Source organism: Larus michahellis, chromosome 1 (assembly GCF_964199755.1).
Source record: "Larus michahellis chromosome 1, bLarMic1.1, whole genome shotgun sequence".
Taxonomy (NCBI): domain Eukaryota; kingdom Metazoa; phylum Chordata; class Aves; order Charadriiformes; family Laridae; genus Larus; species Larus michahellis.
In genome coordinates this window covers 2,023,091-2,038,406 of record NC_133896.1, presented here as the reverse complement: position 1 = coordinate 2,038,406, position 15,316 = coordinate 2,023,091, and the positions used below count along the sequence as shown (strand labels likewise).

Genomic DNA, 15,316 nt, shown 5'->3' with positions numbered 1-15,316 from the left:
AGGAAAGCGAGTGTGTGTGTGTATATATGTATAACAAGAGCAAAGCAAATATCTGTATATTACAAGTTATTACAGAATTGTAGCTAGCAAAGCAAGTATATACTTAATGACCCTTTACCTATGTGTGCAGCTATAAATATATTATGTGAGGTGTCACCAATGTGGCACTCGCCAAACTGCTCCCAGGAGTGGGGCCAATCGGTGACTTCAAAGATGATCCGTGTCACCAAGTCCTGAGTCAGCCAGGTGGCCCTGGTGAGGGTCTGGTCTGCCTGGGAGATCTCGTACATGGAAGTTCTTGCAGAGAAGCTCATTTTGGGTAGGTAGTGAGTTACTTTTTGTACTTCTTTGGTGTAGATACTGAAGTGGGCATAGGACGTCAGTTCCCAAAGTAGTTGTTGCTGACATCTGCTTCCATGGAAGGTCAGGTCCTTATCTCAGTTTCTTTGTCCTGCCAACTGCTCCCCATCAAGGAGGTTTTTGACTGAGCTTATCAGGGATGTCTCAGGCCTCCTGGACAAAGAGACATCCTTCTTTGTCAGTATGTTTACCAGGTCACCTGCTCCATCAGCAGGCTGTAGCTAAAAGAATCATAGAACCATCCATCGAATAGTTTGGGTTGGAAGGTCCCATTAAAAGGCCATCTAGTCCAACCTCCCCTGCCATGAGCAGGGACATCTTCAACTACAGAGAAGTTCAGAGCCCCGTCCAACCTGACCTTGAATGTGTCCAGGGATAGGTTATCTACCACTTCTCTGGGCAACCTGGGCCAGTGTTTCACCACCCGCATTGTAAAAAATTTCTTCCTTATATCTAGTCTGAATCTCCCCTCTTTTAGTTTAAAGCCATTACCCCTTGTCCTGTTGCACCAGGCCCTGCTAAAAAGTTTGTCCCCATCTTTCCTGGAGCCCCATTAGGGACTGGAAGGGGCTGGAAGGTCTTCCCGGAGCCTTCTCTTCTCCAGGCTGAACCCCCCCAGCTCTCTCAGCCTGTCCCCACAGCAGAGGGGCTCCAGCCCTCCCAGCATCTCCGGGGCCTCCTCTGGCCCCGCTCCAACAGCTCCGTGTCTCTCCCGTGCTGAGGGCCCCAGGGCTGGCTGCAGTAAAGGAGATTTGCAGGTAAATAGCTGGTCAAGCGTGTAGTACTGTGGGTTTTACAATGCCGAGTTAAAAGGGACAGTTCATATAATTGTCGTAATAATTACTGCGTGCTAGAAATTATTAGAAAGCAAAAGAGTGAGAGCAGCAAAATCAGGATGGGAGATTGTAAAAAGAAGAGAGAAAGTGGACTTCAGCACAGCCGAAGAAGTTGGGAGGATGATCTTAAGGATCATGCTGGTAGAACATGAACTGTTGATGGCACAAAGTGGCATGTGGTGATGCCGGAACTGACACTGCCAGTGACGCCTGTTGTTACAGCTTATACTAACGATGGGACCAAGCCAGGAAAATGGGGGAAATCCTGGGTGAAGAGGGGCAAGATGGAGAAGGGCTGTGGGAAGGGACCGCGCAGGAGCAGCTGTGCCGAGGGACAGGTCAGAAGCCCCGTAGGTGAGCAGCGTGGCTGTGTTCAGTGTGTATTGACCACGCTAAATTGCAGACTTGTGGAGATTTGACAGCATTCAAGTGTCTGCAGCAAGTGCTACTAAAATTTTAAGGTAAAAAAAAAAAACAAAAACCAAAAAGAAAGACTGTGAAGAAAAGCAAACCTGTTTCTCTGTAGAAGCCTGTACAAGTAAGTGTTTCGAAAGCCGTGGGTTTTCCTCCTGGGCTGACTTTGGAAGTCTCTGCGTGGTGAGGCCATCCAGAGGTCACATGAAAATGGATGAGCCAACAGAGGATCCTGTTTTTTGGGAATTATGTGTCTCTTGGCCTTGGCTGTCCCTCCTGACAGGCATCCAGCACCTGCAGGAGCCCGGAATTGGAAAGGGGAGCAAAGGGGTGCAGCTCCCGGGAGGCGTATGGGCCGTGCGTGTCTGCCAGTGGGGCACGTCCACGCAGGCTGGCCTTAGCCAGCGCTTTGCAGAGGACAAAATGGAGTACATTGAGACGTTTGCAGGCGTGATCAGGGAGGAAAGGTCAAAGGAGCTGGCTTTCAGTCTAGAAAAGGAGGAGGAAGCGGTAGGTTAGCAGCCTTCCAAGGAATGCAAGGCTCTTGGGGTATGACTTCTGCACAGCCGCAGCACGAGGGAAAGATCAGCCTTACTTGCAGCGTTGGCAACTGATGTTAATAGCTGCAAAGGCGACTGGTTTTTCCTCCCGTGCTGTCAGGGTTGGAAATCACCAGGACAGGCTGTGAATCCCCTCCCCAGGGATTTCAGAGCATGGACAACCCCGGCATGGATTCAGCTGGGCCCTGCTGGTGCAGGGCGGTGCTGGGTTTCTCCAGCTCTTCTCCAGCCATCAGTCCCACAACACGTCTCTGCTGTCCCACCAGCCCCCTGTGGGAAGTCAGTCCCGTTTTCAGGATGCTGCGTGGTGGTAGTGGCACAGCTTTGCTCAGAGGGGAACAGCCACTTTCACTTTTACTTCTGGTTTAGGCGCTTTCACTTTTGCCTCCTCGCAGCGTGCGCAGAGACTGTCAAGGGCCTTCTGCTTCTGCAAGCGAAACCTGGATGTGTCAGGGTTTTCTATGTATTTGTGTGAGTGCAGACCCTTCCTTAGGGTGGGAACGGATCTGAAAGGGGAGCTGAGGGTCACAGCAAGCTGCTGGACTCGGGGTCACGCTCTATGATTGTTTCGTCTCATGTATTTATGTATTACTATGGCAATTTTTCCCCCCACCCCCCCCTTTTTAGACTATCATTTTTACGCTGCAGCTGAATTTGTAGGGAAGAACAAATGTTAGAGTTACCTGCAAAATTGCTGTTTATGTTGCATTTCCAAGAGCTTCCCAGGCTTTTTTTTTTTTTTTAAAGCTCGTAGCTTTTACCCCTGAAAGATACTGAATATCCAGTGCTTTTGCTGATTTAACACTCTGCACCCTCAATATATGTTCTGCAGCCAGTGGGGTTTTTAATCCCGTAATCTCTCTTTGTCAACTCGGTGTCTCTCACGCTCAGCAGAACTCTAAGCTGGGATGTAATTCCCTGATCTGATTTCTGTGGGGAATCTGAACTCCCTGACTGCTTCTTTGAGACCCACAGGATGCGAGAGACACAAAGCAAAATGAAAGACACGTGAGGAAAAAAAGTGAGCAAACTTAACATCCCTTCCTATCCTCATTAGGTTCAAAGAGATAAAACAGTAATACTGAGAGAGCGAGCTGGAAGACCTCTTTATTTTTAAGTTTTGTGTGCACGAGAGCCAAGTTGTGTTCACCTGCTTTTTTTACTGCTTCTAGTGATCAGAGAGGCATCACCTGAAAGTGGGAGGTTTAAAAAAGTGAATACAAGAGGGCACCCCCAGAGCGGGATTGAGAGAGGCGAAAGTACCTTTAAAGACTTCCCCTTTCTGTGCTCCCAATTTCCATTCCCACCATATGGGCTTTTCTTAGAACCGTTTTTAGATCCCCCCGTTCTTTGCCGTGTCCGGATTTGTCTTTTGCTTGGCACAAAGCAGACGCTGTCTCCCTTCCCCTGTTAAGCCCCGTAGTGCAAACTGGCTCAACTGGCTGAGAGCAGTGTAGCTAAATGAGTACAATACGTGCAATTTGAACTGGTATTTTTCCTGTTCTTTATATTAGGTCCTTCTTTGGCCTGGAGTAATTTGAGAGGAATAACAAGATTTGTGACATAGGGAATGATCGTGTCTTTTCTTCTTTTTAATTGAGGGGAGGAAAAGAAAAAAGACAATTAAAACTTGGTCTTTAAAAATAGGAGTCAAAACCCCAAGTAGGTTGCAGGGTGACAACAGATCCTATCTTGCTCATCGCCAAAGGAACGTGGGCCTTTCTGCTTTAGAGGTTAAAAATGAGAACTTACCTATTTGTCCTCAAAATTTCGGTGAGGTTTTTCTTAAACAGAGGCCAGCGTGCAAAACCTGCTCTTCACGTGGAGTTCAGTGGTTGTACATTTCCTTCCTTATTGATGACTGCTTTGTTTTCTAAAGTTAATGGGTCAGAAGAAATAAACCTTTTCAATATGTCTATGTTGCAAACTCAGCTGGGGATTTGAAATCTCATAGCTCATGAATCACCACCAGTAATAAAGGTAAAGGTTTTTAAATGTGCAACAGAGACTGAGCCCAGTATTTCCTGTGTTTCTAAGTGGCTGCTTTATTTAATATTTGGATTTTAACAGCTGCAAGAGCACAAGTACCGCAGGGCTTTCCTTTGTTTCTGTGTCAGTATTTAATTTGTCAACTGCTTTGGGACCTCTTCTTGGTGGGATGCTGCTGGGAAGCGTTTTACTGAGATGTTTTCCTTTGGAGATGTCGAGAGAATTTCGGCTTCAAGAAAGCTCTGCCCGTTGAGGCTTTGAATCTGAGTTTGAGGTTTGCTCTCGTGGTATTGAAAAACCGCGTTCGCTCAAGACCTGAGGATCTTTGTAGTAAAACAAATAACGCCGAGAAACTGGGCATGCACCGAGACTTTTCCCTGCGTGCAGACATCAACTCTCACACCCTAAAGGAGATTGCAGTGAATCTAAGTAACTTTTTAGCAGAAGAGAAAACTCTGACCCGCTCAGAGAGCGTAAAGTTAATTTACCACCAGGCTTTGCTCCTAGCAGTCGCTAACAATTTCTTTTAAGGGAAAAACTTTAAGTGCTTACAAGGAAGCTCGTATTCTTCCTGCCGAAGGGTGGTTTAACTTGCGGACAAAGACTCGGGGGTTGCGTGGCTGGAGGGGAGCTGCTGCTCCCAGTGGGAGCCACGGAGTTCCATGGAGATCTGGGCTTGATAAATGAGGCCCGTGTGTGGCGAATCACCCTCAGCTGCCACCCGCCTCTGCTGAGGCCCCCTACTCATCTGGGGGTGCCCAGAGTTAATATTTGCACCTGCTTTTCGCTTTCTTCCTCCAGGTTTTCATCCAGAGGCAGAAGAGTCAAGTTCCCTTTTGGAGACAGCGGTTTCGGTGCTGCAGAGCTCCTACTTGGACTCTACATCTCAGGACGGTTTTCAGTACAGCCAAGCAATTCTGGTGGAAAACGATGTTTTTCTAAGTGAGGTAAGGCCGGCGGGGGAGCAGGGTGTTGCTGGCAGCTCGGGAAGGGGTGGCATTTCTTTGGGAGCTGCAGACGTCTGTGAATGCTGGTTTATTGGCAAGTCTGTCTTTCCTTTGCAGCACATGGCTGATCTTTCTGCCTCTTAGAGCCCCGTTTGCAGTTCCTGACTGGAGGGAGCCTTTTCTTTGCTTTCTTGCCTGCCTTTCCTCCCAATCTGATTAGGGATAAAATGTCCTTTCAGCCAATGTTGCCAAACATTTAACAGCAATTCCTGGAGCAGGCCTTTGGGGCAGGTTGAAGTCCTGGTTTGATACCTAGCAGGAGAGCTTTAATGTTATTGCACTTCTGCTGATTCAGAGCAAGGCAGATTTCCAAGTTGTGTTTCTTTTGTCTGCCCTCGTACCTGTGCAGGCACCAGTTTTAACCCCGTTTCCCTTTCTCCAGCTGACCGGGGCCTGTACAAAACCACTTTTAAAATGCCTCATCCCTACAGTCCCACTGTCAGCGGCACGGACGGCAGGCTGTCTCCTCTGGGGACTGGAGATGACCAGTCTGCTTGTTGTCATGAATTAAATAGGGCTTAGGCATTTTGGCTGCCTAAATCTGGGATGGTCACTGTGGAGCTGGATTAAAACAAACTGGAAAAGGAGATATCAAGTCATTTGTTGATTTGCCTGTGAGTTCTAAAGCCAAAATAAGCAAAAGCAGTGATGAGATTGTTGTTTTCTTGTCTTCTAACCCTATTTAAAAAAAATCCCATCCTTCTACAGCTTCTTTTATTAAAGCCCTAAAACATCATGGACTCAGATCCAGCTCTGTTTGCTCCCATGATGTTCTTCCTGTCTGTGCTGGGAATATGCTCTGCTTTAATTATCAGACAATAGAAATTGGAGTACTGTGTTATTTGGCTGTAGCCAAACCCTCTGAGCTGTAGACTCATAATAGCACCTGCCCTCTAGTCAAATAGTCTAGGCTGCCCTGCTCAGTGAAGAGAGAAAAAGAGACGTGCTTCCAAGCCCCTCCCCTTTGTAGGCATCTTCTCCATGTCTTCTGATGGTCATGGTTGGCTACTAAATGTGACACTCCACCAGCCCACATGCTGCTCAGAGAAACAAGCTCCCCAGTAGCTGATGGTGCGTGGCAAGCAGGGCAAGGTGGAATAAGGCTGGACTTCCCTGGGATGAGCAGAGTGACACTGTGGGGCTGGATGTCCCTGCTGTCCCTTGGAGGACATTGAACATGTTCTGCTGGGATCAAAGACAGATTCAGATGGACAGACAGATGCATGGACTGGGGGTCTTGTGGTGTACACATGCCTGGGGAGGGAATGATGTGCTGCCAGCTGCCCCGTACTGACCACGACTGGAGGTACTTGGGACACACTGTCATAGAATCATAGAATTGTTGAGGTTGGAAGGGACCTTTAAGATCATCGAGTCCAGCCTTTAGCCTACCCTGACAAGAGCCACTTCTAAACCATGTCCCTAAGTGCCCCATCTACCCTTTTTTTAAACACCTCCAGGGATGGTGAATCCACCACCTCCCTGGGCAGCCTATTCCAATGTTTAATAACCCTTTCAGTGAAAAAATGTCTCCTAATATCTAATCTAAACCTCCCCTGACGTAACTTGAACCCGTTTCCCCTCGTCCTATCACTTGTCACCAGGGAGAAGAGGTCAGCCCCCATCTCTCTACAACCTCCTTTCAGGTAGAGGGTGATAAGGTCTCCCCTCAGCCTCCTCTTCTCCAGGCTAAACAACCCCAGCTCCCTCAGTCGTTCCTCATAAGGTTTGTCCTCCAGACCCCTCACCAGCTTTGTAGCCCTTCTCTGGACACGCTCCAACACCTCAATGTCCCTCTTGTAGCGAGGGGCCCAAAACTGAACGCAGTACTCGAGGTGGGGCCTCACCAGTGCCGAGTACAGGGGGATGATCACTTCCCTAGTCCGGCTCACCACACTATTCCTGATACAGGCTAGGATGCTGTTGGCCTTCTTGGCCACCTGGGCACACTGCTGGCTCATATTCAGCCGGCTGTCAACCAACACTCCCAAGTCCTTTTCTGTCGAGCTGCTTTCGAGCCACTCTGCCCCAATCCTGTAGCGCTGCATGGGGTTGTTGTGACCCAAGTGCAGGACCTGGCATTTGGCCTTGTTGAACCTCATACCATTGGTCTCAGCCCATCGGTCCAGCCTGTCCAGATCCCTCTGCAGAGCCAACCTACCCTCAAGCAGATCAACACGCCCGCCCAGCTTAGTGTCATCTGCGAACTTACTGAGGGTGCATTCGATCCCTTCATCCAGATCATTGATAAAGATATTAAAGAGAACCAGTGTCCTCACACCATGAACACCCGTCACTTGGCTCTGGCATGAACAGACTAGAACAAAGTGTTGTTGTGTCTTCTGCAGCTCAAAGCTTTTGCCCAAGCAAAGGAAGCCGCCGGGTACAGCCAGGAGGAGCTGGAGGAGACCTTTGCATTTCTCCTGTTTGATAATGAAGAAGAGGTAACCTGAAATGTTTATTCAGTTTAAGAAGTTTGATGCCAAGTGTCTGCACGTGTGCTCCGTCCCACCAAAGCCCAGCAGATCTGTTGACTGAAGTGTCCTGGCTCTCTGTACCCCGGTTACCAGTGCAATTACTGCTGTATAAATAGTCCAGAGCAAGTTCTGAAAGCTGCTTCTGGGAGGCTTTAGTGATGGATCTTAATTTGCATCTCTCCAGTCAATTACTATTTGAGATTTGGCTGCCTCCTTTGCCCTCTGCAGGGAGATAGAAAGAATCTCCCTTTGTCCCAGTGGATTTATGGTGAAGTTCAGACAGGTGAAACCTTTCAGGTACTCTCAGAAGAAAAAAGTGCCTTTGTGACAGAAGACAGGAGTTTGTCAGGTGGTTTTGGGCAAGTTCTGTTGGCTTTGCCAGCTACATGGAGAGAGAGCTTGACACAGCTATTGGGAAAGTTATTCCTGCCCGTTTTTCACAGGGATGCTTTTCATTTTGTGAGAAGAGTTTGTCTACACAAGGATGTTCGGGAAATCTAGTGGGAATTCACTTGTAACGTGACTTAATGATGCCATGCTAAATCACTGTAGAGGTGGTTTTGTTCAGGATGCGAGTAGCCTGAATGCAGTTTAGTTCTGTTCAGTTTGGATTGCGCTACGGCAAAATAAACCACTTCCAGGCTCAGTTTAGGTGCGGGAATTGTCCCGCTTCATTTTGGCTGTTTGAAATTTAGTACAGCCTTTGCCAAGTGACTGAGCTCCTTGTACAGACCCTAGGAAAGAAGCAGCTCTCCAGAGGACAGCTGGACCTTGTTTAATGCAGGCATCTAAAATCCTTGGGCTAAAATCACTCTCTGGAGGTGCCTCTACCTCTGTTGTTCAGAGAAGTCCAGCTGTCTAGTCTAAGCTAGGCTCTTGCCTTTTAGAGGCAGAAGTTAGGTGTGATGAGTGCCCCGTGTTGCTTGTAAAGGGACTGACTATGGTTTGGCTGGTTTGCTTGTATTTCTCACCCACAACGAGTCCAAACTTCGTCTGTTGTCACTCTTTGAACAATATGTATTTGGACTTTGCACACTTTGATGAATCTGCTTTCAGCATGGATTAAATCAAAGCTGATGAGATGCTCCCAAGGAAGTAATTGTGCCTATGGGGGAGTGAGCACAGAGTAGCAAATGTCCCTTGCATTCATGCCAGCCCAGTTACATTTATTTTTCCACAAATTGTCCATGCGGATAAAGAAAGTGCAAAGTCCAGCCTTGCGCTTGCAGTGATTTCTGGAGATGCTGGATTTTTTCCAAATTTTTCTAAGCTTTTGCTTCCACGGAGGTGTTTGTAACAACGCTTGATAAGTACAAGTAGTTAGTGTCTGAAACGACAAATTTTCTTCCTCTGGGTTCTTTCTGTGGACGTTGTGTTCGGTTTTGTTTATACCGCGGGTGTTTTGGGACTGTAACAATCTGTAATTGACTTGCAGCATGTTTCCTGTTGCAAGTATTTTGTCAGCTGTCGTGCTACAGATTTCAGTAGCCGTATCCCTTATCTTTGAAAATAGGTGCTAAAAGAGGCTGTCTCTTCTTTTGAAGGCAAAAGAGGTGTGTCAGACAGGCCTCCGTGTAAACAGCAGTTCTATTTCCATGCTCGGTGACCCAGCAAAAGGTAAGATTGATTCAGAGGACCAAGAGACCTGTTTACTCTTCTGGGGATATCGACTCCTTTAAAAACAAAAGGAAAAGCCCAGACAGACTCCTGGTACTGCCTTGTTATTTACTGCAAAGATCCACAGAAACGCCCGTGTTTCTTACATGGGAAACGGCATTTGTTTGGATCGAGCAAGCAGCAGTGTTTTCCTTCTGCTCCCTCAACCAGATGAGGATGGGATCTTCCCCAGGGAATGTTATCGTCTCTTCACCTCTCCATTTCAGGCTTTTTCTCCCTTGTTAATAACAACCTTTGTCACCAAAGCGGCTTTTTGGCAGCTCTCCCCACTGGGTTGCGCTTCAGAGTCTGTTTGCTGAGCTTTTGCCACCGGTCTTGTTAATAACCAGAGCAGATCGTGACGCGTCAAAGCCCCTTTCAGTCTGTGCTTGTTCCTTGCCCAGAGGTCTGGGGCCTCAAGACGTGCAGCGCAGGACACGTTACTCAAAGAAAACCTGCTGCCAGAAGCAGAACGCGTCCCAGTGCTCATCCCACGAGTCTTTGCAGGCCAAGACACCTAATTATTGAACAGTTAATGGCAGTGAATGCAAAACCAAGCAAGAACTTGTTATTTATCTGGGTGTATATCTTAGTCCTGATGGACTAAGATGAATATTATGGTGTGTCTCTTCGTAGCCCTTCCCCTGCCCAGTCCTTGTTTTCCCCTCATTTACTTCTCTACCCGTCTAGTCTACAAATACAAAGCAGGAGTAAAGACCCAACTCCCCCACCCCACAATAAATCAACATGTGATTTGGGCATGGAGAAAGGCTGGGAATAAGCCACGTCAGAGTGGGCCTTGCCACAAGGTGGAGGGTTTATCTTGGTTTCTGGGACAGTGAAGGCTCATAAAGGCAAAGGAAGCGGCCTGGGAGGGTCTATGCCATGCCATGGGCCTGCTGTCATGCCCCTGCAACGTGTGTTCCCCACGTATAAACATCCACGTTGTCTTTGCGTGATTCCAAATTGAGCAAAGTACCTGCCCCACTTGCGGTCTGACCTGGAAGGCCTTCATCAGATCTTTCTATAAGAGACAAGCTCTTGCTCGATATGTTTTCATGTAGTGTGTGGGCAAAACTGATGTTAGCTGGGCTACTTCTCCCAGGAGAAACCCAAGTTAACTCCCTTCCTGGAGTTGACCCTGAAACATATAATGCTGTTCCATGCCAGCAGTCAATAAAAGGAAAAGAGTTGTTTTGCAATCAGCTTTACTCGAGAGATGATTCATGTTATCTTGCATTGCTTTGTTTTCACAGGGGTTTATATTTCCAAGTATGCGGACTGTCTTCATCCAAGACCCTGGTATCATGGAAAATCAGGCTATATTGTCATTTTTAAGCTAATTAAGGTAAAATGCAAGTGTTTCTTTTGATGTGGGATGATTTTCAGAAGCCACTATACAGTGCAGGTAGTTTTAAAGATGACATTGATGCCTATAACTGTGGTGGGGTGTAAAATCAGCGCTGTTGAGAGCTCATCGGGATTTCTGGCTGTGGGATCTGTTAGGCTAGAAAGCAAGAGATCCGACTGGGCTTGACTGGTGGCCTGCAGGGCAGCAGAGAATGCAGAGGACCTTCCAAATTCCACTGGTGACAACAGAAATTCCCCATAGGGTCACCTGAGCTCTCAGGCTTTTTGGGGGTTTGAGGGGGAAGCCCTAAGGTGGCTCAGATCACGGCCCCATTCTGTTCCTCCATGGTGCCGCTGTGGGCCCCTTTCTCCCCTCCCTGCTGTGTCCTGCTCTGTCGCTGGCACTGAAAACACGCTGCTCCCGTTCACTCTCCTGAGCAGTGCAGATTTGTCTGCTGTGCCGAACTTGGCCAAGTCAGGCCCTTGTGTTTGGAAAGACACAAACACGCACAACCCCCTCTCAAGTGGTGGGGAACGTGGGGCTGCCAGCAGCGCTCTCTATGGGGAAAAGGAGGATTCGGGAGTCTTTTAAAATAAGTTTCTGTGAACAATTATGTGTATTCTTCTTTTTCTTTCTTCTTTTTTCCTGTAAATTGTCCGACACAGGGGAAGGTCAAGGTGGTATCTGAAAATTACACAACCAGCTACACCTGCCCATCTCCTGGCTATGACTGCCACGTCGCCGTGAGCAGAAACAACACACCATCAAAGACCAGCCACTGCCAGGCCTTCGAGCAGAGCCAGGTATAGGTTTGGAACAGGACGGTGCAGACGGCTCACGTGTAGGCTGCAGGGGAAATCAGCGCTGGCCTGGGTGCCTCGCTCATTCCTCACCTTGTTTTTTCATCTGTTTCCTTTCTCACCCCAGTATTACGTGTACGAAGTGTCCGATGGCAGCACTGCCGAGCGGCCCAGGCAGATCTGCCCATACATAATCATCGCTTGCCAGTACAGGGAGCCGAAGGAAATGCCCGTCTTAGCTATAGAGAGCCTGTAAGCAACTCGCTGTTGTTTTAAAATACCCAGTCGCTTTTGGGGGCTGTTTTAATTCTTCCCATTGCTAAATATTCCTCTTTTTCTCCCTTTTCTCTAGACCTGAGCTTAATCACAAAGGTAGGAGCATCTGGTGGTTGTTTTTGTTTTATAAATGTACCTTTCTCTGTTTGCCCTCCTCTTCTGCTTTCCCTGAGCCGTTCTCCCTTTTGCCTGTAGCATTGTACTGTCCGTGGAGGGGGCAGCTCTCCATCCGGGGCCAGCTCTTGTGCAACATCGCCCTGAGGACCCCATACAGCTCCACGATTCCAGCCCAGCTGTAAGTTGCCGCTTTCTCTTCTTTCTGTGCAGTTTGTGGAGTGTGTAGCATTATAGTCACTCTTGCAAGTCGTTTTGGGATCACCTTTGGGTGTCTATGTACCAGCGAAAGCCAGTTTTATCTCTCCTGCCCCATCCCTTCATTGATCAGCACCTTCTTGCGCTGTCGGGGCAAACATCGGTGTCAGGAAAATGGCGTTGGGCAGCAAGCGGTGGAGTGTCACAGCAACAGCTGGATGAGGACACGAGATCAGGCCCTGGCCCCAGGCAGCTGGGAGCAGCTGTATTTTGTCATCTCTTTTTTTTTTTGTTAACTGCTTTGGGATGTTTATTCCAAATCAGTTATTCCTGCGTGGGATTTTTCCCCTTGTGAAAAATGGGCTTCCTGGTGGTGCGTGTACGATCAGCCAGTTCTGTTTACAGATCGGCACGATGACAAATAAATTATTGAGGTAACTAGCGCTCCAAAAAAAAGGAGATATTTAAAATCTATAGTAGTCAGAAGCCAACCAGCAGCCAGCAATGCGAAAAAGCCAGTGACAGAGAGTAACACAGCCACCAATATCAGCGTTTGGAGGTGTTTCCAAACCCGATCGTCAAATTAGCTAATTGCTAGGCAAGCTGTGCCTTCTCCAGCCTTCTCCAGAACTGCTTTCTCTGGTTTCACAGTGACAGGGCAACCAGGGCTCTTTTGCTGTGCTTAATTCTGGGAACCTTTTGTGCTTGTGATCTCACCGTCTGCTGCTTTATCCCCGCAGGCCTCCCAACCTGGACATTAACCATGTCATGGGTTTGTCCGACTTGAAGAAAAAGCTACCAGAAGCTGCGTTTGGAAAAAGAAATTACATTGAGAATGAAGGTGAGTGCAAAACCTGCAGATGTGACGAGTACCATCTGCTTGTGCTGTGCCAAAGGAATTGCCGTGGGGGGGTCAGAGCTCGGTTCCACAAAGCGCTGGATCCTGTCTTGAAGGGTGGCGGATTGCAGATAAGTGAGGAAAAATGCCAACGCAGCACAGGGATGTTTTCTTGGCCACACTTCGTGTGGTCTCCTGGTGTGATATAATCCTTTTCCCAAAGCAGCCCTTTAATCAGCCCATTCCTGGGACAGAACAGGGTGGGAGACTGTTTTGAGTCCTGGGCTCCCATCCTGCAAGGTGCCAGACGTGGTGCAACTGAGAGCAAATGCAAGGAGACAAACTTTCCCTCCCCTTCTCACGTGATCTCCCTACCAGGTGAGGGACACTCCACCTCCTGGGGTCTGACCCCGTGTCTCCTGCATCTGGGTGGATGAGGGTAACTGCCAGACAAAGCTGAAAAAGCTGTAGCTGCTTGCAGTAGCTTTGCATCACGGGTAGCCTACTTGTCACTTCAGCAGGACTGACAGTGACAGGGAACGGCAGCATGAGAGGGGAGAGGACTCCGGAAACCTTGGGGGAGAGGCAGGGAATACTCAGCAATCGGCAAATAAAGGCACAGATTTGGGGAAGGGAGAAGGGCTCTGCTGTCCTCTTAGCGGTGCGAAGAGACCCTGCTTGCCTGCAGTCAACCACTCTCTGTCCTGGTCAGGGTGGGGAGGAGGGGACCTGTGTCTAATTACGCTGCGGGGTTCATACTACTGATTGCTTTTTAGTTGAGAGTTTTGATGAGCCTGACAGCTCTCAGGTTATGGCTGTGAGCGGCTATGCGATGCAACGTAAACGCAGTTACTGACGTATACCCCAGGTTGCACATGGAGAACTCTGGATGGGATTTGCAGAAGCTCCAGGTGTGTCTCCATGTCATCTTGCACCAAAATAAATGTGGGCTGCTGCAGCGTCGCCTCCCATCTGTGTATCAGCTCTGTTGAGCCAGGTCGGGGCATCGATTGGACCGGCTGACAGCCAGCCTGTTTTGGGGGTTAGCATTCAGCTCACCGTGCAGGTGGAAACAGGATAGTGCCAGGGCAGAGGAGGAGGCAGGAGAAGTCGGGGGAGGCCACAGCGACACTTGAGGAAGGTGCTGTGGAGCCACAGTCTTCCAGTTGGCTGGTGAAAGAGAGGAAATACTTGAACAGAAGAATTTTGCTGTGGGATTCAGGAGGGATAATGTGGGACCGAGATCTTGCCTTTGTTAAACTCCCTTGGAGATCAGAGCGCAGAATAAGGATATTCCATAGCAGGGGAGATTATGGCGTGTTACAATGAGGTATTTCCCTCGGAAAGACTCCCCGTCTCTGTCAAAGCACACAGCATTGTTAGCTGCAGTGATAAGATAGGAACCATCTCCTGTGAACCACGGGTTGAAGAGGAAACTCACTGTGGTATGAATGTATAGGTTAGGAAATCTTGCTAAGTTTCTTTTTTTTGAACCCAGTGCTTCCACCAATTCCACACCCATCTTCCTGGTAGATTGCTGGAGATTCCTCCAGATTCCTGGAGCACTTGTTTGTTTGGAGTTCATGCAAGAGGCACTATTTCAACATCAAATTCTCTCTTGTGTCTGCAGTCTGCTTTCAGGGTGTTTACTTCAGTCTGTATGAAGTAGAAATATCAAATAAGGATCAATATAAAATGGACCAGTTAGTAGAAAATCTAAAGGAAAATGACTTGGTAAGTATTTTAAGATATTGTCTTTCTGGGAGGAAAGTGGCCTTTTAAATGATGTCTCGAAACTTTTGCTAACGTTATTCACAGATTCTGATCTAAAGCAAAAGGGAATTAATTTCCCTGCTTTAAGTATTATTTTCCTGCGTTCTTATTCTCAAACATAGCCTTTCTGTATATAAATTGTTAACTGAAGATTACCCACTATGCGCTGGGAACTGATTCCTAGGGTGAGCACGCCCTGCTGAGCAGAAAGCATTAGACCAGGCAAAACCTCTTCTTTAGCTATGTTTATGCCAGATGGGATTATTTTATTGTCTTTATTAATGATTTTCCCCCCTTGCATTGCAAACAGCGTGGTGGACAAGGACTGCAAGGGGATCTTATATATTGAGAAAGCAGAAGCCAAGTCCCCCAATGCCAAAATGATAGTTGCTAAGCAAAAGGCATAAGCTGTCGCGTGCCTGCCTTTCTCCCTTGTGGCTGAAAAATATCCCCTGCTCTGCTACATACTCACAGTTGGGCTTCTGGTAGCTCTGAAGGTGTTGAGATTTATCCTTTTTTTAAAGGGAGATTTCCCTTGCAGTATATTATCCGATAAGGCTTTTTTTTCCAGCACACAGGGTCTTTTTGTTCCCGGTGAGATTGTCACGTCCCCTTGTGACTCCAAGGGGACAAACCTCACCCCTGTGGAGCTCCGCACCTGCGTCTC

The 15,316-nt window shown here is 48.0% G+C and overlaps 1 protein-coding gene across 7 annotated transcripts in view; it reads left to right on the top strand.

Moving 5' to 3' along the window:
• TASOR2 (transcription activation suppressor family member 2) overlaps positions 1-15,316 on the top strand; it is a 51,998-nt gene that overhangs the window by 6,758 nt on the left and 29,924 nt on the right. For 6 of the 7 annotated variants that reach the window (XR_012585289.1, XM_074573176.1, XM_074573174.1 and 3 more), the window contains exons 2-11: positions 4,961-5,106; positions 7,515-7,610; positions 9,188-9,260; positions 10,556-10,647; positions 11,316-11,453; positions 11,578-11,702; positions 11,803-11,822; positions 11,922-12,021; positions 12,779-12,879; positions 14,507-14,610. Coding sequence is in view for 6 of the 7 variants with exons in the window: in XM_074573173.1 (XP_074429274.1) it covers positions 4,961-5,106; positions 7,515-7,610; positions 9,188-9,260; positions 10,556-10,647; positions 11,316-11,453; positions 11,578-11,702; positions 11,803-11,822; positions 11,922-12,021; positions 12,779-12,879; positions 14,507-14,610 (995 nt within the window). In the remaining variant the exon portion in view is untranslated. Of the gene's footprint in view, positions 1-4,960; positions 5,107-7,514; positions 7,611-9,156; positions 9,261-10,555; positions 10,648-11,315; positions 11,454-11,577; positions 11,703-11,802; positions 11,823-11,921; positions 12,022-12,778; positions 12,880-14,506; positions 14,611-15,316 lie in introns of those variants that run through there. The other variant, XM_074573175.1, reaches the window with a different exon arrangement.